This window comes from Myxine glutinosa, chromosome 5 (genome assembly GCF_964187855.1).
Source record: "Myxine glutinosa chromosome 5, kmMyxGlut1.1, whole genome shotgun sequence".
Taxonomy (NCBI): domain Eukaryota; kingdom Metazoa; phylum Chordata; class Myxini; order Myxiniformes; family Myxinidae; genus Myxine; species Myxine glutinosa.
Window position 1 is genome coordinate 118,568,929 of NC_136265.1, and position 22,180 is coordinate 118,591,108.

The 22,180-nt window shown below is 45.3% G+C and overlaps 2 protein-coding genes and 1 non-coding gene across 6 annotated transcripts; 2 read left to right on the plus strand and 1 right to left on the minus strand.

Moving 5' to 3' along the window:
• Positions 1–816: 816 nt before the first annotated feature.
• Positions 817–1,031, plus strand: LOC137428802 (small nucleolar RNA U3). Its single transcript, XR_010984758.2, has one exon. It is a non-coding gene; the product is annotated as a small nucleolar RNA U3 (small nucleolar RNA).
• Positions 844–4,834, plus strand: LSM10 (LSM10, U7 small nuclear RNA associated). 3 transcript variants are annotated; one of them, XM_068116419.2, is made up of 2 exons: positions 844–1,017; positions 4,302–4,834. In XM_068116419.2, exons 1-2 carry the CDS (start codon positions 973–975, stop codon positions 4,578–4,580), a joined length of 324 nt encoding a protein of 107 aa, XP_067972520.1. In that variant the 5' UTR covers positions 844–972; the 3' UTR covers positions 4,581–4,834. The 3 variants fall into 3 exon arrangements, with proteins under 3 accessions (XP_067972520.1, XP_067972518.1, XP_067972519.1); XM_068116417.2 differs by lacking the exon at positions 844–1,017 and adding an exon at positions 1,988–2,295; XM_068116418.2 differs by lacking the exon at positions 844–1,017 and adding an exon at positions 2,164–2,604.
• A 1,723-nt stretch (positions 4,835–6,557) lies between these two features.
• MEAF6 (MYST/Esa1 associated factor 6) lies at positions 6,558–21,794 on the minus strand. Of its 2 annotated transcripts, none has more exons than XM_068116414.2 (5): positions 21,673–21,794; positions 16,295–16,410; positions 14,684–14,771; positions 14,532–14,571; positions 6,558–7,155 (listed from the first exon to the last, which is right to left on the minus strand). In XM_068116414.2, exons 1-5 carry the CDS (start codon positions 21,757–21,759, stop codon positions 6,932–6,934), a joined length of 555 nt encoding a protein of 184 aa, XP_067972515.1. In that variant the 5' UTR covers positions 21,760–21,794; the 3' UTR covers positions 6,558–6,931. The 2 variants fall into 2 exon arrangements, with proteins under 2 accessions (XP_067972515.1, XP_067972516.1); XM_068116415.2 differs by having other exon boundaries at positions 6,558–7,201.
• Between the last annotated feature and the right edge of the window lie 386 nt (positions 21,795–22,180).

The following is a 22,180-nucleotide window of genomic DNA, read 5'->3' on the forward strand; positions in this document are numbered from 1 at the left end:
AAGGATCAGAACATGCATGGCATTATAAACATGTAAGATCAGGTCATTGAAACGATCAGAACATGCAAGATCAGGCCATTGAAAGGATCAGAACATGCGTGACATTTTCAACATGTAAGATCAGGTCATTGAAAGGATCAGAACATGCGTGACATTTTCAACATGGAAGATCAGGTCATTGATAGGATCAGAACATGCATGACATTATGACATGTTCGATCAGGTCATTGAAAGGATCAGAACATGCATGACATTATAACATGTTACATCAGGTCATTGAAAGGATCGGAACATGCATGACATTATGACATGTTAGATCAGGTAATTGAAAGGATCAGAGCATGCATGATATTATAATATGTTACATCAGGTCATTGAAAGGATCGGAACATGCATGACATTATCTACGTCATTCACTAAACACGCGTCTACGTCATTCACGAAACATGCATCTATATCATTCACTAAAGACGCGTCGACGTCACTCACTAAAGACGCGTCTACGTCATTCACTAAACACGTGCCTCCGTTACTCACGAAACATGCGTCTACGTCACTCACTGAGGTCACTCCTGTGACGCGGTAAAATGGACGAAGCTAGAATATAAGATTACATCAAATATATTCGCTTGTGATTGGTGGAAGTACGTGATGATAATATTGTTATAATGAAGGAAATTAATTTGATCCCAACACATGAAATGTTTCTGTAAAATTTAAGAAAAAGAGAAACATAAAGTGATTAAAACCCGGAAGTCTCCACGAATGTTTGGATGCCGGCAAGGTTTAAGAGCGAGTCGGTGGAGAAAGGAAGTTAAGACTATACTTTCAGGGATCATTTCTATAGTTTGTGAGTCCAGAAACGTAACTGAAAGTGAACGGACACGTTAACCCTGATGAGGAGCAGAAACCTCGCTTCCTGAGCGCGAAGCCGGCTTGAGGTGCTGCTTGTGCGGCTGCTTCCTGCCATTGATGACCGTTCCATTCACCACCTGGTGGTTTGTGGAGGGAAGCGAGGTATTCTGAGGGGTTAACTTATTATATCAACAAATAAAAGAATCGTTTGTGATTAGTTTAATTTCCTGACAGGTTTAATTAGTAATGCTCGTCGAAAATTCCGTCGAAATGACGAATTTGAAGTTTATTTGACGTTGCAGTGTCGTGAACGTGTCAAAGTTTGAAGTCTCGGCATTGAAAATTTTAGGTCATGTGGAAGGTCTTAGGGTGTCTACGGGGGGTATTTTGTGTCCTCTATGTCGTGTGGGTCAACAATACCCACGACAACCCCACACACCCCTACCCTCCTCAGCATCCGCCATCAACCGTCACCCTAGCTAACAGACCCACACCCTTCCGCCCACTCCACCTTCCCCCCACAATGTGATGGGAACGTCACCAGAAACCTCGAAAATCGACACTTGGGATTTTTTCGGCACTTTGTGATTGACAAATAATAATAATAAAATTCCCTTCACATTAGACCGCGATTAATTGTCCATGGTTTTCAGGAAAAAAATTGCATTTGGGTTCCCTTTAAGGGTCTTTGGGGGTCTTTTCAGTCTTCAGGGTGTTTAAGGGTCTTTGGATTATTTTAGGTCTTTGGCGTCCATTGGGTCTTTGCAGTCTTTTCAGTCTTTAAGGGTCTTTGGGGTCCTTTAGGTCTTAAGAGTATTTTGGTTATTTTGGGTTTTCAAGGTTTTTAAGGGTCTTTGGGATATTTTGGGTCTTTGGGATCATTTCTGTCTTCAGGATTTATTGGGTCTTTAAGGGTCTTTGGGGTATTTTCTGTATTCGGGGTATTTTAGGTCTTCGGGGTATTTCGAATCCTTTAGGTCTTCGGGGTCTTTTCGGTCTTCGGAGTATTTTGGGTCTTTGGAATCCATTGGCCCTTCCGGATCTTTTGCGTCATCGGGGTTTTTCGGGTCCTCTGGGTCTTTTCGGGGTATTTAGGGTCATTGGGATCTTTAAACGAAAACGAGCGAACTACACTTTGGGCGGTGTATAAACGAGAACGAGCGAAACAAACGAAACGATCCACGTTAAAGAGCATATCCATACCTTAACGTGAGTACCTTGTTCCGTTTTTGTAAAACCCACAAATTATGTGTTTTTTTAAATAAAAAAACGTCCGAAGACGATTCTGAACAATGAGAGACATTTGGCGCGTTTTGGGGATATTTTAGTTGGAAAGGCTGCGGCCTGGTCATGGCGCACTTGCAGTCGCTCATTGAACGCGCCATCTCCGAGAACAGCCTCATTTTACTACTACAGCACCTCCACGGACGGGTTACTACCGTGAGTGTACCGGGGAGGGGTGCGGGGTGCTTTGATCACACGCTTGTGTTGAAGATGGTCCTTCCCAGCGGATCCCCCGTTGGCTGTTCGTGTTCCTCCCTCGGGTCGTCGAGTTGGGACACATTTAATAGTCGGTGTTTTTCGGAAGGAAGTCTTGTCCAGCTTTGGACACGTTAGTCCCACCAGTGATGTGTGCATCACATCACATCGAGAGGCGACCAAGGCACACCTTTAATGGAGAGTTCTTCTGAACGTGTCTGCACTCTGCAGCACCGATCTAAATATCACTGGTCACCGGACGCCATCTTGGTACTCATCACAACATGACCTATAAAAACCCTATAAAATCATAAACACCCATCAGCACATCACAAAAGCTCTATATATATATATATATATATATATATATATATAAAAAATCAGTTTATTTAAAAACCTGTTCATCTGTGATTTCTTTTTCCACCTTACTCATTGTGAAACTTTCCGTCGGTCGGGAGTCCAAATATGGCGGCCGCGTGGCTTCATCAGCAAATGCAATCTCATCAACCGGTAGTTCCTGCATATGGAGCTCAGTGGTGTGCAGCTCGTGCAGGACATTATGTGACGCTCTTTACCCCCATTGCCATCTATTCCCTGTTACGTCATTCGCTGCCATTTTAATCACGTGCATCGAAGCTGGGTAACACGTGATTAGGCGTTTTGATTAATTACCGACACGAAAAAGAGAAATGCCATAAAAAAGAATGAACCTCCATTCATTTTTTTTTTTTTGGATGCAAGATCGAGGCTCGTGTAAGAGCTAACATTGATCACAAAAAGACAAACTGACACATAAAACATGATGGAGGGAGCGGGAGATAAGATGGGGAGCAGGGACAACAGGAGATCTCTGGGAGGGAGAGGGCTTGGGGGGAGGAGGCATGGGAAGGCCGGAAGGGGATGGTGGGGGGGGGGGGGGGGGAGGAGGCAAGGGAAGGGGGGGGGGGGTGTGTGGGAGAGGTTTAAAAAAACAAAAACACATGGACACTGCTCGGACTTCCAGGAAAGAAGTCGTTATTTCGAAAAAGTGGATCTGGGGTGAATTAACAGGGGTAGTAAAGATCAAGGTTTTGGATGGGGGAGGATAAGAGATGGTTTTAAACACCTGGAGGGAGGAGTGCGATTGAAGAGAGTGAGGGAGTTTGTTCCAGAGGTGGGAGAAAAGAGGAATGAAGGAGTGAAGGTGAGCAGAGAGTCTTGATTTTGGCAGTTTCACCACAAGAGGGTTGCTGGCAGATCTTGTGCGACCTTTAGGAATATTAACTTTTTAACCTCCATTACGTTTGATCTCGATCTCCATTACATTAGCTGAATTAAAGATAAACTTTAGGAAAACAGTTATTACAAACCAGGATTAACCAGCCTAACGACCCTTTTGGAACACACAGTGCTATTGCCATCATACCAATGGAGTTTGGGTTCAAATGAGAAAGCAGGTGCATACATCATAGGAGAGAACAGGTGTACATGAGATGAACAAAGGAACGCGATGAGGACGATTTCATATTGTTGGAATACATGTTAGATGAAGGGATTACCATGAGGGACTGTGTGTGTGTGTGTGTGTGTGTGTGTGTGTGTGTGTGTGTGTGTGTGTGTGTGTGTGTGTGTGTGTGTGTGTGTGTGCGTGCGTGTGTGTGTTTTGAAAACGGAAAATTAAAGGACGTAATAGACTAAGATGCTGCTGACTTGTCTGTACTGGGAGAGCCTGATTTGGCCCTGTTACCTGTCCTGTGATACAAGACAATGCTATCTCACGGGTTCACTTCCGCTACCTCCAGCATGTACAAAGTCTAACGATGGAGCTTTTAGACCAAAGAGTAGAGCAATACCCAATTACATCACCCACAGGTGCTTTATAAGACTATGGGATGTTGAGGATTATGACGCGAGAACTGGGGAAGATGGCATCTTGCTCTGGTGTTGCATAACAGCTCGACCTGATCTTTCCTTTGCGTGCACAACAGGTGGAACTCCGCAACGAAAGCAGCGTGGTCGGGTGCGTGCAGAACGTGGACGCGTTCATGAACGTGCGCCTCAACGACGCGGTGTTCACGGACCAGTGTGGGCGCCAAGAGCACGTGGACCAGTTCTTCGTGGCCGGCCGTTCGGTGCGTTACGTGCACATCCCCGACGACGTGAACATTTCCCGTGCCATCGCATCACAGCTGGAGGCGCTGCGGCAATTCCGTAAAGGCATGCGTTCCCGGGGAAACCGGCGAGAGTTCTTAAATGTGCGGAAATGACCATACCACCTTGTTACCGCACCTGGTTTAACGGAATGGTACTGTACACCAATGTCTCCTAAAGTGGTTGCCGTTTTTGATTAGCCCCGGTCAGTTCTGCTCGTTGATGTCACCGGAGATACCCGATCAAGCTCCTGGGAGCGACATCTCTCACATCTAAACTCCAAAAGTGCTTGGCCTTACAAGCTCCTTCATGAGGCTACTCTGTGTAAATAAAAATACCAACGATGAATAAAATGTTCTTTAATAACGCAGCATTGCATCGTTACTTCGATTCCGAATTATCTTGCAAGAGATGACTGGATCTCTGGTGTTGGCTTAGCGGTCAGGGTGCCGGCTTGGGATCCTCGGATCCTGGGTTCGAATCCCGGTCGATCGCTAAATTAACGCCAGGGGGGTTGACTCAGCCTGTCATCCTTCCGAGGTCGGCAAATTGAGTACCAGCTTGCTGGGGTGAATGATCACGGTGTGTACCCTGGTTTAGAATACGTACACTGTGTCCCTGCGCATTGAAGAGGTGACCAAGGGTTGGCGTCAGGAAGGGCATCCGGCCATAAAAACATTGCCTCATACAGGGAACCATGATTGTCATGGGGCCCGCAAGGCTAACCCCCGCTCTAGCGGGGAAAATGGCCTTAAACGATCATTCATTCATTCATTCATTCAGATGACTGGTTTATGGAGACCATGCGACTGAGTAAGAAAGGTGTGTTGCATGAGGTATAACTATCACCACACACGTCATGACTATATACAAGGTAATACAAAGATATTAATCAGGTTCACTATGTTTTTTCGTTCAAAAATTTTGGAGATTAGCAAAACTATACATTTTTGGAATATTCAGAGCATGAGGAATCCAAACATTAATGTTTGCATTTGCATAGACACCTTTGCGAAAATGACACTCAGGACAGTGATGAAGATCTGTAAAAGCATATTCCTGAACGGTATAGACCTAGTAGATCCTGTGTATAGGACTTATAGTTCAATCTGATACTAACAAGGCTGCTTTCTTGCTTTATAAACCCATACCTATAACTTCAAAGGACTTGCAATATCATGCATTATGTAATACCGTTATATCACAAATATAAAGGCAATGGTTTTCAATTACCTTTGTTTGTTGCTTTTCTATAATCCTGAGCACTATTTTGAGGCCTTTATTGGATTCCTTGACCCAGAAAACATAGGATGAGCATATTTAATTACGTTTCTAAGTTGACTAGAAGCCGAGATAGCGCAAAATATGTATTTTATGGCGGCCATTTTGAAAATCCAAAATCTGTGTCTGTGCAAATGCCAACATTGATTTTCGGATTCTCCATGCTCTGATGATTCCAAAAATATATAGGTTTGCTAATCTCCCAAAATGTTGAACGAAATTATATTTGTTAACATAGTGAACCTGACTATATCATGAATACTAGCCTTAGTGAAGGTAGGTTCATAGAGGTGAGTAAACCAATGGGAGGTCGATGAGGTTTACTATCCTGTGAAACCAGGTGTGCGCATGACGGATGACGGACTCTATTAGCCGATATAATCCAATGCAGAGCTGTCGTTGCGATTCCAAGGAGCGGAATCGGCGAAGACCTTCACTTGGATGTATTGCTAAGGGGCATGAATTGCGGAAATTGCATCAGAGTCGAAATCATGAATGAGATTTAACAATTCATCCGGTTCCAATGCATTGAGCTTTCCAGCGATCGATCGGAAAAAGCACAACACAACACATTTTCGAGAAAAAACATCACCGGCACCAGAACACCGTCACGTGACTAATGCTGCCTATTAAATGTAGCACCGCATTGCTCGCAAGCCCAATTCCATCGACAAAAACGAGTTCGAATTCAGGATGTTGAGAAAAAAAAAACTATTTCTAGGACAACGGAAGAATGGTGAAACCGCAAACACCCCCCGGACGACACTTTTCCACGTCCCGTGCCAGTGCGTAAACGGAACTCCGTTACAAAATTCGTAAAAACAGCTTTTATTTGTGACACCGTGACAAGCTGAAAGCGACATGTCTCCAAGAGAGTTGCATCGTGGGTGGTAGATTAAAGTTACATTTAAATAGTAATAATGTATTTTGAGTGAAAACGTTTTATCACCGACCAAAAAACAAATCTTGCGCCACTAGAGTACACCAACACATCTTGAATAGTTTGAGATTCCTCCTGAGAGAATTAAACCAGAGATTGACGGCCTTACAATTGGGCTGCACAAAACGGGGCTGCAAGCTTAAAATTTCGGAACCACCGGTTTCAAGATAAGGCGCCAGAGGGCGATCCGACGCGAGCACCTCTACAATCACTCCGGCCAACGACCCCGATACCGCCCCATTGTCATCAACGGTGCCTGCTCTTCCCGTGCTTGCGCTTCCGATGGCTGCTGGACTTTTGGGGGGTCGCCGTGGCCGCCGCGTCAGGAGACGCTGGTTCGGTCGGAGGAGGAAGAGAGCCTCCCGTTGGCTGCGTCGTTTCTCGACCGCCTTCGTCGTTTCGCACGCCCTCCACCGCCAGCTCGGGCACGTCGGGCGACTCGGGTGCCGCCTCCTTATCTGGTTTGTCTTCTGCTCAAGAAAAATCAAGTTGCAACCAATTTCCCAACATTAAATTCTGCAGCAACAAGAAAGCAACAATGAGAGCGCCTCAGTAAAACCATAAATGATCAGTATTAATAACAAATCATAGGTGAGTTGCTAAACTTACAAACTTACACTTACTTAAAAACTTACTAAACTTACAAAGTTTACTAAACTACCCGGTGTGTACCCCGGTTTAGAATAGGTACACCGTATCCCTGCGTGTCGTAAGAGGCGACTAAAAGGGTTGGCGTCAGGAAAGGCATCCAGCCATAAAAACATTGCCTCAAAGAGAGAACCATGACAATTACAACTACATATGGGCAGGGTACAGCCCGAAGTGGAGATCGGTTTCTGAGGTTTGGGACATGAAATGTAGGGACAATGACAGGGAGATCAGGAGAAGTGGTGGAAGTATTGGTCAGAAGAAGAGTGGACATATGTTGTGTGCAAGAGACGAGATGGAACGGAAGTGGAGTGAGAATGGTGAAGGGTAGGCAGGGACAGAAATACAAGTTTATGTGGTAAGGGTGCCCGGAGGGCGTGAATGGTGTTGGTGTCCTGTTTTCTGAGGAGTTTGTAGACAGTGTGGTGAGTGTGACTAGAGTGAGTGATAGGTTGATGATGGTGAAAATGATGATTGGAAAGCTCTTGGTGAACGTCATCTCGGGATATGCTCCGCAGGTTGGTCGAAGCGATGAAGAGAAGGACAAGTTCTGGTGTGCGATAGAGCAGCTGATGGAAAACGTGAAAGATGAGGAAGTTGTTGTGGTAGGAGGAGACCTAAATGGACATGTGGGAAGGAGTATGGATGATTTTGAGGGAGTTCATGGGGGTTACGGATATGGTGTGAGAAATGGAGAAGGTGAAAGGATTTTGGAGTTTGCTGATGGAGCTGATTTGTTGATTTGTAATACTCAGTTCCAGAAAGAGGATAATAAGCTTGTTACATACACGTCAGGTGAGTCGCCGACAACCGTTGACTACCTGATGGCGCGTAGGCGAGATAGGGGGCACCTCCAGGACACAAAGGTGATCCCGGGGGAGGAGGCTGTTTCACAGCACCACTTGGTTGTCTGCGACATAAGGGTGAAAGGTGCGAGGAGAGCTCGGCGGGTGAAGTACCAACCGAGAATGAAGGTGTGGAGGTTGAAAGAGGTGACAGTAAGGGAGGCATTAAAAGAGAGGTTGAGGAGGGTCGAGGATGATGTGGTTGAGCTTGAAAGTGGTTGGATGTCAATGAAAGCTAGTCTGTTGGGAACCGTTGGTGAGGTATGTGGATGGACAAAAGGACCACCGAGGCACTCGGAAACATGGTGGGATGATGAAGTTGGAAAGAGGATTGACGAGAAGAGGAAGAAGTTCAAGGAGTGGCAGAAGGCGAAAGGTACGGGAGCAGAAACAGCAGAGCATGAAAGTTATAAGGCAGCCAGGAAGGCTGCAAAGAAAGAGGTAGCAAAGGCGCAGGAGGCATGTAGGAAAATGTTCGGAGAACGCTTGGATTCGGAAGAGGGTCAGAAAGCAGTATTCAGGATTGCAAAGCAGATAGCGAAAGAGAGGTGTGATGTGATGGGGGTGAGTTGCTTGAAGGATGATGTGGGACAAATCGTTGTCGACCCAGATGGAAAAGATATATGGAAATGCTGTTGAATACAGAGAATGAATGGGATGGCAACATAGAGAGTAACCCAGTTTTAAGACCGGCAGAGAAGATAACTGAGAAGGAAGTTGAGGAAGCGATAAAAGCAATGAAGGGTAGAAAAGCGGAAGGGCTGACGGGAGTTGTGGGAGATATGATGAAGGCAGCAGGAAGTTGGGGTGTGAAGAGAATGACAGAGATCTGTAATCTGGTGGTGAAAGAAGGCCGCATTCCAGTGGATTGGGAACTGAGTACCCTCGTCCCTCTATACAGGGGGAAAGGTGACCCTCTGGAGTGTGGCTCGTACCGAGCGATAAAGTTATTGGAGCATGGAATGAAGGTATTGGAAAGGGTGTTGGAGAGGAGGATAAGGAAGAAAGTGAAGATCGACGAAATGCAGTTTGGATTTATGCCAGGAAGAGGAAGACAGATGAGCTTTTCATTGTGAGGCAGTTGCAGGAGAAGTACATGGAGAAGAGGAAGAAGTTGTTTCTTGGGTTTGTTGATCTGGAGAAAGCATTCGATAGGGTTCCACGCAAAGTATTGACATGGGCATTGAGGAAGTTAGGAGTGGAGGAATTGTTGATCAGAGTAGTGATGGCAATGTACAAAAGAGCGCGCAGAGCTGTAAGGATGAAGGACGGGAACAGTGGTGAGTTTGAGGTGAAGGTGGGAGTGCATCAGGGGTCGGTACTAAGTCCACTACTATTTGTAGCTGTGATGGAGGTGCTGGCTCAGAACGTAAAGGAGGGTTTACCGTGGGAGTTGTTGTATGCAGATGATCTGGTGTTGATTGCGGAAAGTATGGATGGACTGAAGGAAAAGATGAACAAGTGGAAGGAATGTATGGAGACAAAAGGTCTGAAGGTGAATATCGGAAAGACGAAGGTGATGGCAAGTGGTAAAGCATGTGGTAAAGTGGAAAGAACTGGGAAGTGGCTATGTGCAGGAAGGGTGTCGGAGTGAACTCCATTCAATGTACAATCTGTGCTGAGTGGGTTCATCAAAAATGTAGTGGTCTGAGAGGGTCATTAACCAGTGTGGCAGCTACATTCAAATGTAAGGTGTGCACAGAGGGAGCTGCAGTTGGAGGAAATGTTGAGTTGGATCTTGGAGACGGCGTGAAGCTGGAAGGTGTGAAAACATTTTGCTACCTCGGAGACATGCTGAATGGAGAAGGTGGATCAGACTCGGCAACGGTTGCTAGAGTGAGATGTGCCTGGAAGAAGTTTCGGGAACTGAGTGGCGTGCTGATGATGAGGGGAGTGTCGTTGAAGCTGAAGGGAAAGGTGTATGCTGCATATGTGAGAAGTGTTGTGATTTATGGGAGCGAGACATGGGTAATGAACGTAGAGCAGCAACGAAGGTTGGAAAGGGTGGAAATGCGAATGGTTCGACGGATGTGCGGAGTATCGTTGAGAGAGAGGAAGACAAATGATGAATTGCGAAAGATGATGGGAATAGAGCCTGTGATTGATGCTGTGAAGAGAAACAGGTGGAGATGGTTTGGTCATGTGTTGAGGAATGATGAAAGTGACTGGTTGAGAAGAGTGATGGAAATGAATGTAGAAGGAAGTAGAGGACGGGGAAGACCGAGAAAGACTTGGCTAAAGATGGTGGAAGAAGAAATGCGGTCAAGGGGTTAGCAAGGGGAGATGCAGAAAATAGGGCAAAATGGAGAAGATTGTCATGGGGACCGCAAGGCTAACCCCCGCTATTGCAGGGAAAATGGCCTTAAAATGCCTGTTGTTGTTGATGGAGCTGATTTGTTGATTTGTAATACTCAGTTCCAGAAAGAGGATAATAAGCTTGTTACATACACGTCAGGTGGGTCGACGACAACCGTTGACTACCTGCTGGTGCGTAGGCGAGATATGGGGAACCTCCGGGACACAAAGGTGATCCCGGGGGAGGAGGCTGTTTCACAGCACCACTTGGTTGTCTGCGACATAAGGGTGACAGGTGCGAGGAGAGCTCGGCGGGTGAAGTACCAACCGAGAATGAAGGTGTGGAGGTTGAAAGAGGTGACGGTGAGGGAGGCATTAGAAGAGAGGCTGAGTATGGTAGAGGATGATGTGGTTGAGCTTGAAAGTGGTTGGATGTCAATGAAAGATAGTCTGTTGGGAGTCGTTGGTGAGGGATGTGGATGGACAAAAGGACCACCGAGGCACTCGGAAACATGGTGGTGGGATGATGAAGTTGGAAAGAAGATTGACGAGAAGAGGAAGAAGTTCAAGGAGTGGCAGAAGGCGAAGGGTATGGGGGCAGAAAAGGCAGAGCATGAAAGTTATAAGGCAGCCAAGAAGGCTGCAAAGAAAGAGGTAGCAAAGGCGCAGGAGGTATGTAGGAAAATGTTCGGAGAACCCTTGGATTTGGAAGAGGGTCAGAGAGCGGTATTCAGGATTGCAAAGCAGATAGCGAAAGAGAGGTGTGATGTGATGGGGGTGAGTTGCTTGAAGGATGAAGTGGGACAAATCGTTGTGGACCCAGATGGAATTAAAGGAAGATGGAAGAGATGTATGGAAATGCTGTTGAATGCAGAGAATGAATGGGATAGCAACATCTTACTATAATTCACCAAATGGCTGTCTGGCTGTCCGTTCGAAGGTACCGTAAAAACTGCTGAACCGATCGCAAAGATATTTTCGGTGGGTAATCCTGGGATCCCCAGGAGTAAAATAGGCTATTTAGTTTTCCAAATTTCAGCTTTAGTCTCCAGCATTCTCAGGTTTAGACTCCCGCATAACATTCGCGTTTGCATGACGTTCATTGTTCTCATTGCGACGATGTTGTTTTCCCGGGTGCTGCACAGTTGCACCTATCGAACTCGGTGACCTCGGACAAAGACCTTTTATTATTCCTTTAAACCTTTTATTAAATTTAAATTTATATTAAAAAATTTAAATATTCCTTTAAACCTTTTATTAATCTTACTATAATTCACCAAATATCCGTCCGTCCGTCTGTCTGTCTGTCTGTCTGTTCGTTCGTTCGATGGTACCGTAAAAACTGCTGAACCGATCGCAAAGATATTTTGGGTGGATAATCCTGGGATCCCCAGGAGTAAAATAACCTATTTAGTTTCCCAATTTCAATTTTCCTCTCCAGCATTCTCAGGTTTGGACTCCCGCATAACATTCGCGTTTGCATGACGTTCATTGTTCTCATTGTGACGACGCACAAACGGCTGGACCCGGGAAAGCAACATGTCTCCATTGATCGCTAACAGATCGCTGTCTCCATCGGTCTTGCCAAGGCCGTAACAGCTATCGGCTCAAAATCCTTTTCACTGTTGATTTGGTACAGTTACACGTTTCGGGAATTTGGTACACGTATCGGGAGTACATACGACATAGCGATTGTGAACACGATTATCACGATTATCCATCACGATTCACGATCACGATCATCCCGATCATATTGTATCGATCACGATTTGAAACACGATGGAATAATATTTACCAATATGAACAGTGATGTGGCTTTTATTGAAATTCGAAAGATACTGTTTAGATTTTGATGATTTGCGTGTGATATGATTCAACGGATGTTTATATGAATCGTTTAAAGTAAAAAAAACCCTTCAATTTCTGATATTTTGCCATCGCCATATGCAGATTCGCCACGGACCCAAGATCGATGTTTCTGCACGTGAACGTACCCTTTTGTTTGCGAATGGGTACGTTTTTCATGGAAGTCCTTCACGAACTTGATGTCCATGTCTGACGTGCGACTGAATGTGCTACAGGAATGTGGAATTTATTGGTTTCATGCTTTAGCATTCGCCGTACCTGCATTGCCCGTTTGCTTCTGGCCTCCCACCCGTGCGTAGCACGGGTATTTCTCTAGTAGAGAGTAACTCAGTTTTCGGACCGGCAGAGAAGATAACTGAGAAGGAAGTTGAGGAAGCAATAAAAGCAATGAAGAGTAGAAAAGCGGGAGGGCCGACTGGAGTTGTGGGAGATATGTTGAAGGCAGCGGGAAATTGGGGTGTGAAGAAAATGACAGAGATCTGTAATCTGGTGGTGAAAGAAGGCCGCATTCCAGTGGATTGGGAACTGAGTACCCTCGTCCCTCTATACAAGGGGAAAGGTGACCCTCTGGACTGTGGCTCGTATCGAGCGATAAAGTTATTGGAGCATGGAATGAAGGTATTGAAAAGGGTGTTGGAGAGGAGGATAAGGAAGAAAGTGAAGATTGACGAAATGCAGTTTGGATTTATGCCAGGAAGAGGAACGACAGACGGGCTTTTTATTGTGAGGCAGTTGCAGGAGAAGTACATGGAGAAGAGGAAGAAGTTGTTTCTTGGGTTTGTTGATCTGGAGAAAGCATTCGATAGGGTTCCACGTGAAGTAGTGACATGGGCATTGAGGAAGTTAGGAGTGGAGGAATGGATTATCAGAGTAGTGATGGCAATGTACAAAAGAGCGCGCACAGCTGTAAGGATGAAGGACGGGAACAGTGGTGAGTTTGAGGTGAAGGTGGGAGTGCATCAGGGGTCAGTACTAAGTCCACTACTATTTGTAGCTGTGATGGAGGTGCTGGCTCAGAACGTAAAGGAGGGTTTACCGTGGGAGTTGTTGTATGCAGATGATCTGGTGTTGATTGCAGAAAGTATGGATGGACTGAAGGAGAAGATGTACAAGTGGAAGGAATGTATGGAGACAAAAGGTCTGAAGGTGAATATCGGAAAAACGAAGGTGATGGCAAATGGTAAAGCATGTGGTGAGGTGGAAAGAACTGGGAAGTGGCCATGTGCTGTGTGCAGGAAGGGTGTCGGAGTGAATTCCATTCAATGTACAATGTGCGCTGCGTGGGTTCATCAAAAATGTAGTGGTTTGAGAGGGTCATTAACCAGTGTGGCAGCTACATTCAAGTGTAAAGTGTGCACAGAGGGAGCTGCAGATGGAGGAAATGTTGAGTTGGATCTTGGAGACGGCGCGAAGCTGGAAGGTGTGAAAACATTTTGTTACCTAGGAGACGTGCTGAATGGAGAATGTGGATCAGACCCGGCAACGGTTGCTGGAGTGAGATGTGCATGGAAGAAGTTTCGGGAACTGAATGGCATGCTGACGAGGAGGGGAGTGTCGTTGAAGCTGAAGGGAAAGGTGCATGCTGCATGTGTGAGAAGTGTTATGATTTATGGGAGCGAGACATGGGTAATGAACGTAGAGCAGCAACGAAGGCTGGAAAGGGTGGAAATGCGAATGGTTCGGTGGATGTGCGGAGTATCGTTGAGAGAGAGGAAGACAAATGATGAATTGTGAAAGATGATGGGAATAGAGCCTGTGATGGATGCTGTGAAGAGAAACAGTTTGAGATGGTTTGGTCATGTGTTGAGGAATGATGAAAGTGACTGGTTGAGAAGAGTGATGGAAATGAATGTCGAAGGAAGTAGAGGACAGGGAAGACTGAGAAAGACTTGGCTAAAGATGGTGGAAGAAGAAATGCGGGCAAGGGGGTCAACAAGGGGAGATGCAGAAAATAGGGCAAAATGGAGAATATTGTCATGGGGACCGCAAGGCTAACCCCCGCTCTAGCAGGGAAAATGGCCTTAAAATGCCTGTTGGTGAGTTGCTAAACTAAGTTGCTAATCGGTTACCCACAGGCAACTTGACCGTGAAAAGGAACGTTCGTATAAATGGCAAACTATCAAAGGTAACTTTTCAATCACCTCTGAGGACTCACAATTCAGGTTATGCACTTCATCAGGTGTTTCACTTACTTTTCTCAGGTTGAGTCTGGTCCTGGTAGGCACCGACAGCCTGAAAGATGCACCAATAGTTCAACTCTAACCGACACTATTCCGCAACGATGTTTAAAAAAGAAGGCAAAATGATGTCATTCTCACGAATGAAGTGTTCGTGGTGCCCTTACAGCCATCGAGGTTACGGAGGATTTGCTGAAGAGTCGCTCCGATTCCTTGAATCGGCGATTCTTCCTTTCGCTCGAGCCCTCCGCCGTCCTGCAAACCGACAACAAACGGACGAAAGAGGAGAGCGAATGAGGGAAGGACCGCCAGGCCAAACATCGTGTACTCAAGTAGATTTGAAGTAGACAAATACATCACATCTCCCCAAAGTCATCTGTTTCAACTCGGACACTCAGCAAAATGTTTCCATTCCGTACCGTTCTCGTTCTCCAAACTGTTACCAACAGCGGATCTGGGAGGTGAGGGGCGGCGTGCCCCCCACAAACCGCTCCCATCGAAAGTGCTCAATTTTTTCATGCACTGGTATATATTTAAGAAGAAGACGACTGAGGTGTACATGACAAAAGATGTGGTCTCAGAATGTGTAAAACTGTCTCATGCAGTAAATATTTCTAAAAAAATTCCACTTTAAAGACTAAATAGCTAATATAATAAGGTAGGTAGGCCGACCTAATATTGCATAGCGTTTCAAAAATTGAAACGTAACAATGTCAAACGACTACATTTAATTAACTAGAGGTTCCAGGGAACCTGAACTCAACTGGTCTATATCAATATGGTTAGAATATGCATAATAGAACCACAAATTATATAGTTTATGTGTGCGTTTATATGTTTATATGTGTGTTTTCAAATATCTTTAAGTGGCAAAAGGCACAAGTGTCATCAAATTTGATCAGTATTTGTGACTTTTAGAGCTTGGACGTCATCCAAACGGATGTTTATGGGTCGTCATGTCATAGGTCACGACGAGGTCATTTTTCGGACATCGTCAAAACCCGTAATATATGTGTTGAGGTTTGTTACATACTGTCTACACACCAACTTTCAGCCTTCTAGCTACATTAGGAAGTACCAGATTGACAAAAATTGATTTTTCAATATGGCCGCCCTGCCGCGCCTATTTTTGGGCGTGCAACGCCCAAATGCAATCCCAAACTAGTTTATGTCTTAAAAATGCTGCATAACAAGTTTCATCAAATTTAATCAATATTTATGACTTTTGGAGCGTAGACGTCGAATTGTTTACAGACGACAGACAGACAGACGACGGACACTGGGTGTCGACAAAAAAAAATCAGCTGGACATAGTCCAGTTGAGTTCACAAGCTTTAAGGATTTAATTATGATTGTGTTTTTGAATAGTACGAATACATTGCACCAAAATCAGGGTCTGTTAGTTACGACACATTGGTGAAAAAGATGGATGGGCATTTTCGGTGGTTTCTGTTATAGTCTTCAATTTCCCTATTGAACAAACAACAACAATGGATGTTGTTGTTGATTGTTCAATCGGGAAATTAGAATCGAAATTATATTTTTTCGTGCAGTTATTTTTTTACGCACCCTAACCCGCCCCCGCAACCTAAAATCATGGATCTGCGCCTAGTTACCCTTCCCATCCGGAGTGTTTCACACCTTCTGGTCAAAGCACGTACATGTCTACCTGGTACAGTAGGCTTTGGAACAGGCCTTTTTGCACTTCCATAATAAAATTCCACATCATGGGTATTACCACAAAAAGACAAGCAAGACAGACGGCGGTTCCAACTCACCTCTGGCTTGTCAGGTATCTGTCCCACCCACGTACAATGTTTCCATACATTTGAGTATCGTCAAGATAGCTACCCTCAAAAGCGTAGATCTGCCTCTCGAGGTTTGTCAGCGTCTCCTGGAAAGGCAGGAACAGCAATTTGATGCATTGATGAGTTTTCATAACCAACAACTTGAATCATCGTTCCGCTCAATCACCCTCTGCATTCACAATACCTATAGCAAGGCAACACCTGGTCTGAACCCTGACTGGTGCTTTTTGGACATCACATAAATGTACTGTCTAAAGTCTGCATGATGTTCATAATATAGTCACATCTACCCACATTTAACATCACTCTTTTTCATTTCAGATAACATTTCTTTCACGAAACTTTTAGTTACCAGTGGTAACATTTATTGACCAATACCTGACTTTCCTGCTAGTAACGGTGCTATGAAGATGTCTTTCCCACTACAAGAGCGCACCGTTACAGAGCAGAGGAGTCCAGTGAAGGTGTCAAACCAGATGCCATTATTCGGAGAATGACTGCACAATCCGGTCCGAACGATGTCATAGGAACGGTTTCACAAAGGAGGGACGAATGTGTGCCATGAACAACGGCCTGGACAACCGGTCTGCTGCCACGAAGGACTCGTCCATCTTGTCCGTCCATTTGGTTTGGAGGTAGTGTACTTACCTGCGAGCTGTATACTCTAGTAGCTCATGGTGGTTGAGTATGCACTTTATTGTACAGACCTAAACTCTTCAGGAATCCACTAATTGAAGGTCCAGGAACAATATTTGGTTGGTAACACATTTGCCACTGACGGCGAAATAGCTGAAATGGCCATACCCCTTTGGGCCACGCCCCCTTTTTTGCCGTGACTGTATCTACAGAACCGTTGGACCTAGGAGGTTGCCCGACCACTCAAAATTTGCGCAATGGCCACATTATGGGGGGTCAGTAATACATTTTCATATCCAAAAGTCAATGGTTTTTAAGATAATTGCCAAAAACCGATTTCAACATGTTACGAACTACAATTGTATGATACCACCAAGGCCACAACATTATATGACACTTATACCTTTTGCATCATCCTATTTTGGAATTTACTTATTTGGATTTCTACACTTTTCGCCTTTACTACAGCCACAAAACGTGACACATTTAATGTTCCTGTCTCTGCAAGTGCACGTTTTGGTACTCATACATGCTCTTGGGCATTTGCATGGAGGAGGCAGGTCATCGGGCCTGCACGATACTGGCAGTATCACTGGTGTTATGCCAACGTCCGTTGCTTCATACCCATACTGGAGTGGATCTGGTTTGGTGACGGCAGGAGTTGGGGCTTGCAACCACATCTTACACTGAAGAAATGCTCGCTTTATGTGTTCTCGTAGCGTTGATGAACAGCACACAAGCTGGTTGAAGTCCAGTTCTTTCTTGGAGTTGTGGTACTGCTCCCATCGATATTCATCGGAAGTGGAACAGTCGGTCTTCTTTAATCCAGACACAAGGAACTTTTCAGCATTGCTTGTTATCTGTGGTGACAGTTCTTCTACACCAAACCCTTCCAGTAGGGAGAGATCGATGGATGCTTTCAGGCCAGACAGCTTTGGACCCACCTTGCTGGTACTGTCGCAACCGCTGAGAGCATGAATGGCTGGGAGACACGACACCAAACCGTTGTCCAGTTGATCAACCAACATGTGGACTGGTACAGTTTTCTTTGTTTTCCGGTTACCAAGCTTCACGTACAGCTTTTGTAGTTGCCAGGTTGTGTTGAAGTGGAAGATGAGGTTGACAAAGACATCTGTGTCAGGCGAGTCGACCAAGACTGATTGAACCCCGTGTTTCACAACACCATCATTAATATGGAACATGATTCTGTCGTCGGCTTCTTCTTGGTTGCTTGAGAGCTCTGCGATCTGTGTTTCAGTGCCAGCTAACAGTTTCCTGCATTCACCCCCATATACTCCTCCAAAGAATATTTCCTTGTCCGACTCGACATTCTGCAGCATCCACTTGAAGACATACTCCTGCAACCGAACTTTGTTCAACATTGAGCTCCAGAACATATCAAGATCGACAGGGAGTTTCTGATTGTCAGACCCAATGGTGATTGTGATTTGTTCTGAGGAACTTCGCTGTGCCCGTTCCATTTGCTTGATTGATGATTTTTGATAAACATCAAAAATAATGTCTATTCTTGTGGACACGGAGCCTGTAGCAAGAATCCTGTTGGAAAGACTCTCAGCCAATTCCCCGAATGTGTGAAGGCCCATCTTTTTCATCGGTAGTTTACGCACAAGTGCCATGAAGTCCACTATTGTCATCTGAGCGTCACTCTTTACATTCCTCGTCTCCTGTGGAAGGCGACTGACAAGTTCCCTGGCTAAGGAGGCTTTATCGGGCTTCTTCAATTTGATGCCATCTTTACATTCAGTGGTGAGGAACTGGGATGTGCTGGTCAATTCATACTTCAGGAGTTCTAGCATGCTGTACCCTCTTTCTCTAGCATAGTCAATGTACCTAACCGTTTCCGCTGCATCCTTTTTCGCCATCGATTTCTTCGCTGTGAACGGAGTAGAAGTACGTTTCACGAAAACAGTCTTGCGGTTGGTAGGGATTGTATCATGTAGGTGCTTCTCCTTATCCTGAAATCTGGTCTCAACAAACTCTTCATAACTCTTCTCACCAATTTCCAGGCATTCAAGTAATCCGTCGACAACCTCCTGGGGAATGTCAGCTCCAGTAGAGATGTTCTGAAGTCTGATTCCAGTGTCGAACGGATTGTTGATGGATTTTATGTAATCCAGAAGGGCCTTTGCACGAACATGGCCAATCTTCGTAGAACTTGGATTGAACTCATGGTGTAGGCTCAGCTCACTGTCATCTTTGTCTCCCAAGTTGCACCATTCCAGCAGCTGTGCCACATGAAGATCTTTCTCATGCTTTAGGAGATTCCATAAGGCTACTGCTTCTTTCTGTCTGGTCATCCCAATGATACCTCCAGCAACCTTGGCGGGTTTATTGTAACACTTCTCGAGTGCCATGTCAAATCCTACTGCACTGCCTTGTCGGGTAGTGTGGTACATCACCCATCCACCATCTGTAAAGCATCTGTAGATACCCGGGAACTTCCTTTGTAGGTCCAGGCAATCTTCAAGGAACAGCGTACCCCATCTGCTATAGTTTGTCCGGCCAAACCCGAAGAACAAAGGCATGCACCTCCGCACAGCTGAAACGAAAAGATGCCAATCGCCTTGCCGAATAGAGTGTGTAAGATCTCTCAGGATAGGATACAGCTCATCCAGAAACAAGCTCCAGTACCTCACATTCTCATTACAGGCCGTTTCTTTCCATTCGGTGAAATACTTCTTCAAGTCTGCATGTAAGATCTTGCTTTCTTCCCAAATCTCTCTGAACTCTGTATGGTCACTATCTAAAGCCTGCTGCATCTTAGTTTCCATGGTCTCTATTTGCTGGTCTAATTCACAACTAGTACTGTCCTGGTCAGGTTGAAACTTCTCAAACATAAGAACTGTCATCACCTCTGATACAAGACTCATTCCCTCCTTGCCTTTGCAATAGTGACCTCCAGTCATGACACTATTCTCTACAACGAGCTTGCCAAAGGCTTCAGTCTCAATCAAAGCCAGATCAATACCGATACAGCCTAAAAACTTCCCAAGGCAAGCGATGACAATCTTCTCCATGTGAAAAGGTCCCATTCCAAGGAATATGTTACCAAACTGATCTGGCTTCAACAGCTGGATTGCAGGCTCAACGACAAAACACCCATGACCGGAATTTCTAGCCATGTCTAGACTCTAGTCTAGACTCTAGACTAAATTCTAGTCTAGACTCTAGTCTAGACTCTAGTCTTGACTCTAGTCTAGACTCTAGTCTAGTCTAGACTCTTCAGGAATCAAGTAATTGAACAATAGGAACAGGAACAGGAACAATTACGAATAATATTGTAGTTCGTAACATGTTGAAATCGGTTTTTGGCAATTGTCTTAAAAACCATTGACTTTTGGATATGAAAATGTATTACTGACCCCCCATAATGTGGCCATTGCGCAAATTTTGAGTGGTCGGGCAACCTCCTAGGTCCAACGGTTCTGTAGATACAGTCACGGCAAAAAAGGGGGCGTGGCCCAAAAAGGGGTGTGGCCATTTCAGCTATTTCGCCGTCAGTGGCAAATGTGTTACCAACCAAATATTGTTCCTGGACCTTCAATTAGTGGATTCCTGAAGAGTTTAGGTCTGTACAATAAAGTGCATACTCAACCACCATGAGCTACTCCAGTAGTATAGTCTGGGTTCGATTTCCAGGCCGACTATAAACTGCCATCCTTGTGTGGCGCATGCAGGGCACGGCATACATATGTGTACCAACAATGGGATTGACGTTAAACTGGAAGACCGGTGTGGCAACACTGGTCGATAGTGCAAGCTAAGCGTTAGTGCAAGCTCAGTGTCTTTTCGAGGAAAAGGAGGTGAGTTATCGCCGGAACCCTGAGCAAATTACAAATTCCTAACACCTTCAATCGAACGTCAGGCTTGGCCAATTGGTTCGTGAAAGACTTAGGACAAAACGTTCCTCGGCCAAACCCACATGATGGTTTCCATAAATGTGGCAGTTAAAGAGAAGAATCATTCTGCCTCAAAGTATGCTCGGCCATTGCGGGACATTTAGTGCATGAGGCTACACCTGTACCATTGGTGCATTCTTCATAAGGTGCTTTTACCGCTATGCACGGTCTGACGGAGGTTTTGACAGTGCACTGTCGCTCAGATTGACGTTATGCCGGGTGTCCTGTCACACCAATGCAAGGTCTACACCTTACCGACTGTGGTGACCAGTACACCTGCACACTGACCCAAGGCAAGGTCAGATGTGACAAACGTAGCTTGCACGAAATGTAAGTTTGCAACTGCACAGGATATGACAAAGATCATTGTTACTTGTACCCGTCTCTAGCACTGTATGTCCCTGGCCGTGCACTGTATGTTCCTGGCCGTGCACTGTAAGTCCCTGACCGTGTACTGTAATCTGTAAGTCCCTGACAGTGCACTGTAACTTACAGTGCAGTGTAAGTCCCTGGCCTGACTTACAGTGTAAGTCCCTGGCCGTGCCCTGTATGTCCCTGACCATGCAGTGTATGTCCCTGACTGTGCACTGTATGTCCCTGAGCGTGCACTGTATGTCCCTGCCCGTGCACTGTAAGTCCCTGGCCGTGCACGGTATGTCCCTGGCCGTGCACTGTAAGTCTCTGACCATGTACTGTACTCTGTATGTCCCTGGCCGTGCACTGTACAGCCCCTACCCCGGCACCGTACAGTGCACAGAAGAAACCATCCTTCTCCGGCGAGTGAGTGCCCACCGCTATCTCCTGCTTCCTCTTCAGGAGATCCGCCAGTTCTTGCCGTGTGTCCGGGAGCTGCGGGAGGCAGTTCTTGTGCGAAGCCATGTTTGGTACCAACGGCGGGACAGAAAAGCAACAGGAAATGCCGTTCCTCATGTATTTTACCGCCATGATTCTCTAAGCTCAACTTAACTATCATTTACCATGTAAATTTATAATTGTTATAATTACTTTCCATGATTTTTCATTCACAAACAACATATACGTATCATACATAAAGCGGGACATCAGCTGAACCAATTTTCAATGCTATACACCGTGATTTAATTATCGCTCTCAGGACGTTCATTGTTGATAAATTTCTAAAAATTTAAAAACAGTCTTAAAGAAAAAGTGAAAATGATAAATTAACGTATAAAAATGTAATAAATCCATGCGAAAGAGGCTAATGATATCGTAGCTTGTAGCGGACGAGGAGTTTCCTCAGTTTTTAAAATGCCTTTAATTTTCTGCTCGAGCTTAACCA

What these genes read in the sequence shown, in the direction of transcription:
- LSM10 (XM_068116417.2), top strand. Translation starts at nt 2,206, where the DNA reads ATGGCGCACTTGCAGTCGCTCATTGAACGCGCCATCTCCGAGAACAGC. An exon ending in TCCACGGACGGGTTACTACC is followed by an intron (nt 2,296 to 4,301) that starts GTGAGTGTACCG and finishes CGTGCACAACAG; the next exon opens with GTGGAACTCCGCAACGAAAG.
- MEAF6 (XM_068116414.2), bottom strand. Translation starts at nt 21,759, where the DNA reads ATGGCTTCGCACAAGAACTGCCTCCCGCAGCTCCCGGACACACGGCAA. An exon ending in AGAGGAAGCAGGAGATAGCG is followed by an intron (nt 16,411 to 21,672) that starts GTGGGCACTCAC and finishes CTGCCTTTCCAG; the next exon opens with GAGACGCTGACAAACCTCGA. An exon ending in CCTCCGTAACCTCGATGGCT is followed by an intron (nt 14,572 to 14,683) that starts GTAAGGGCACCA and finishes TGCATCTTTCAG; the next exon opens with GCTGTCGGTGCCTACCAGGA.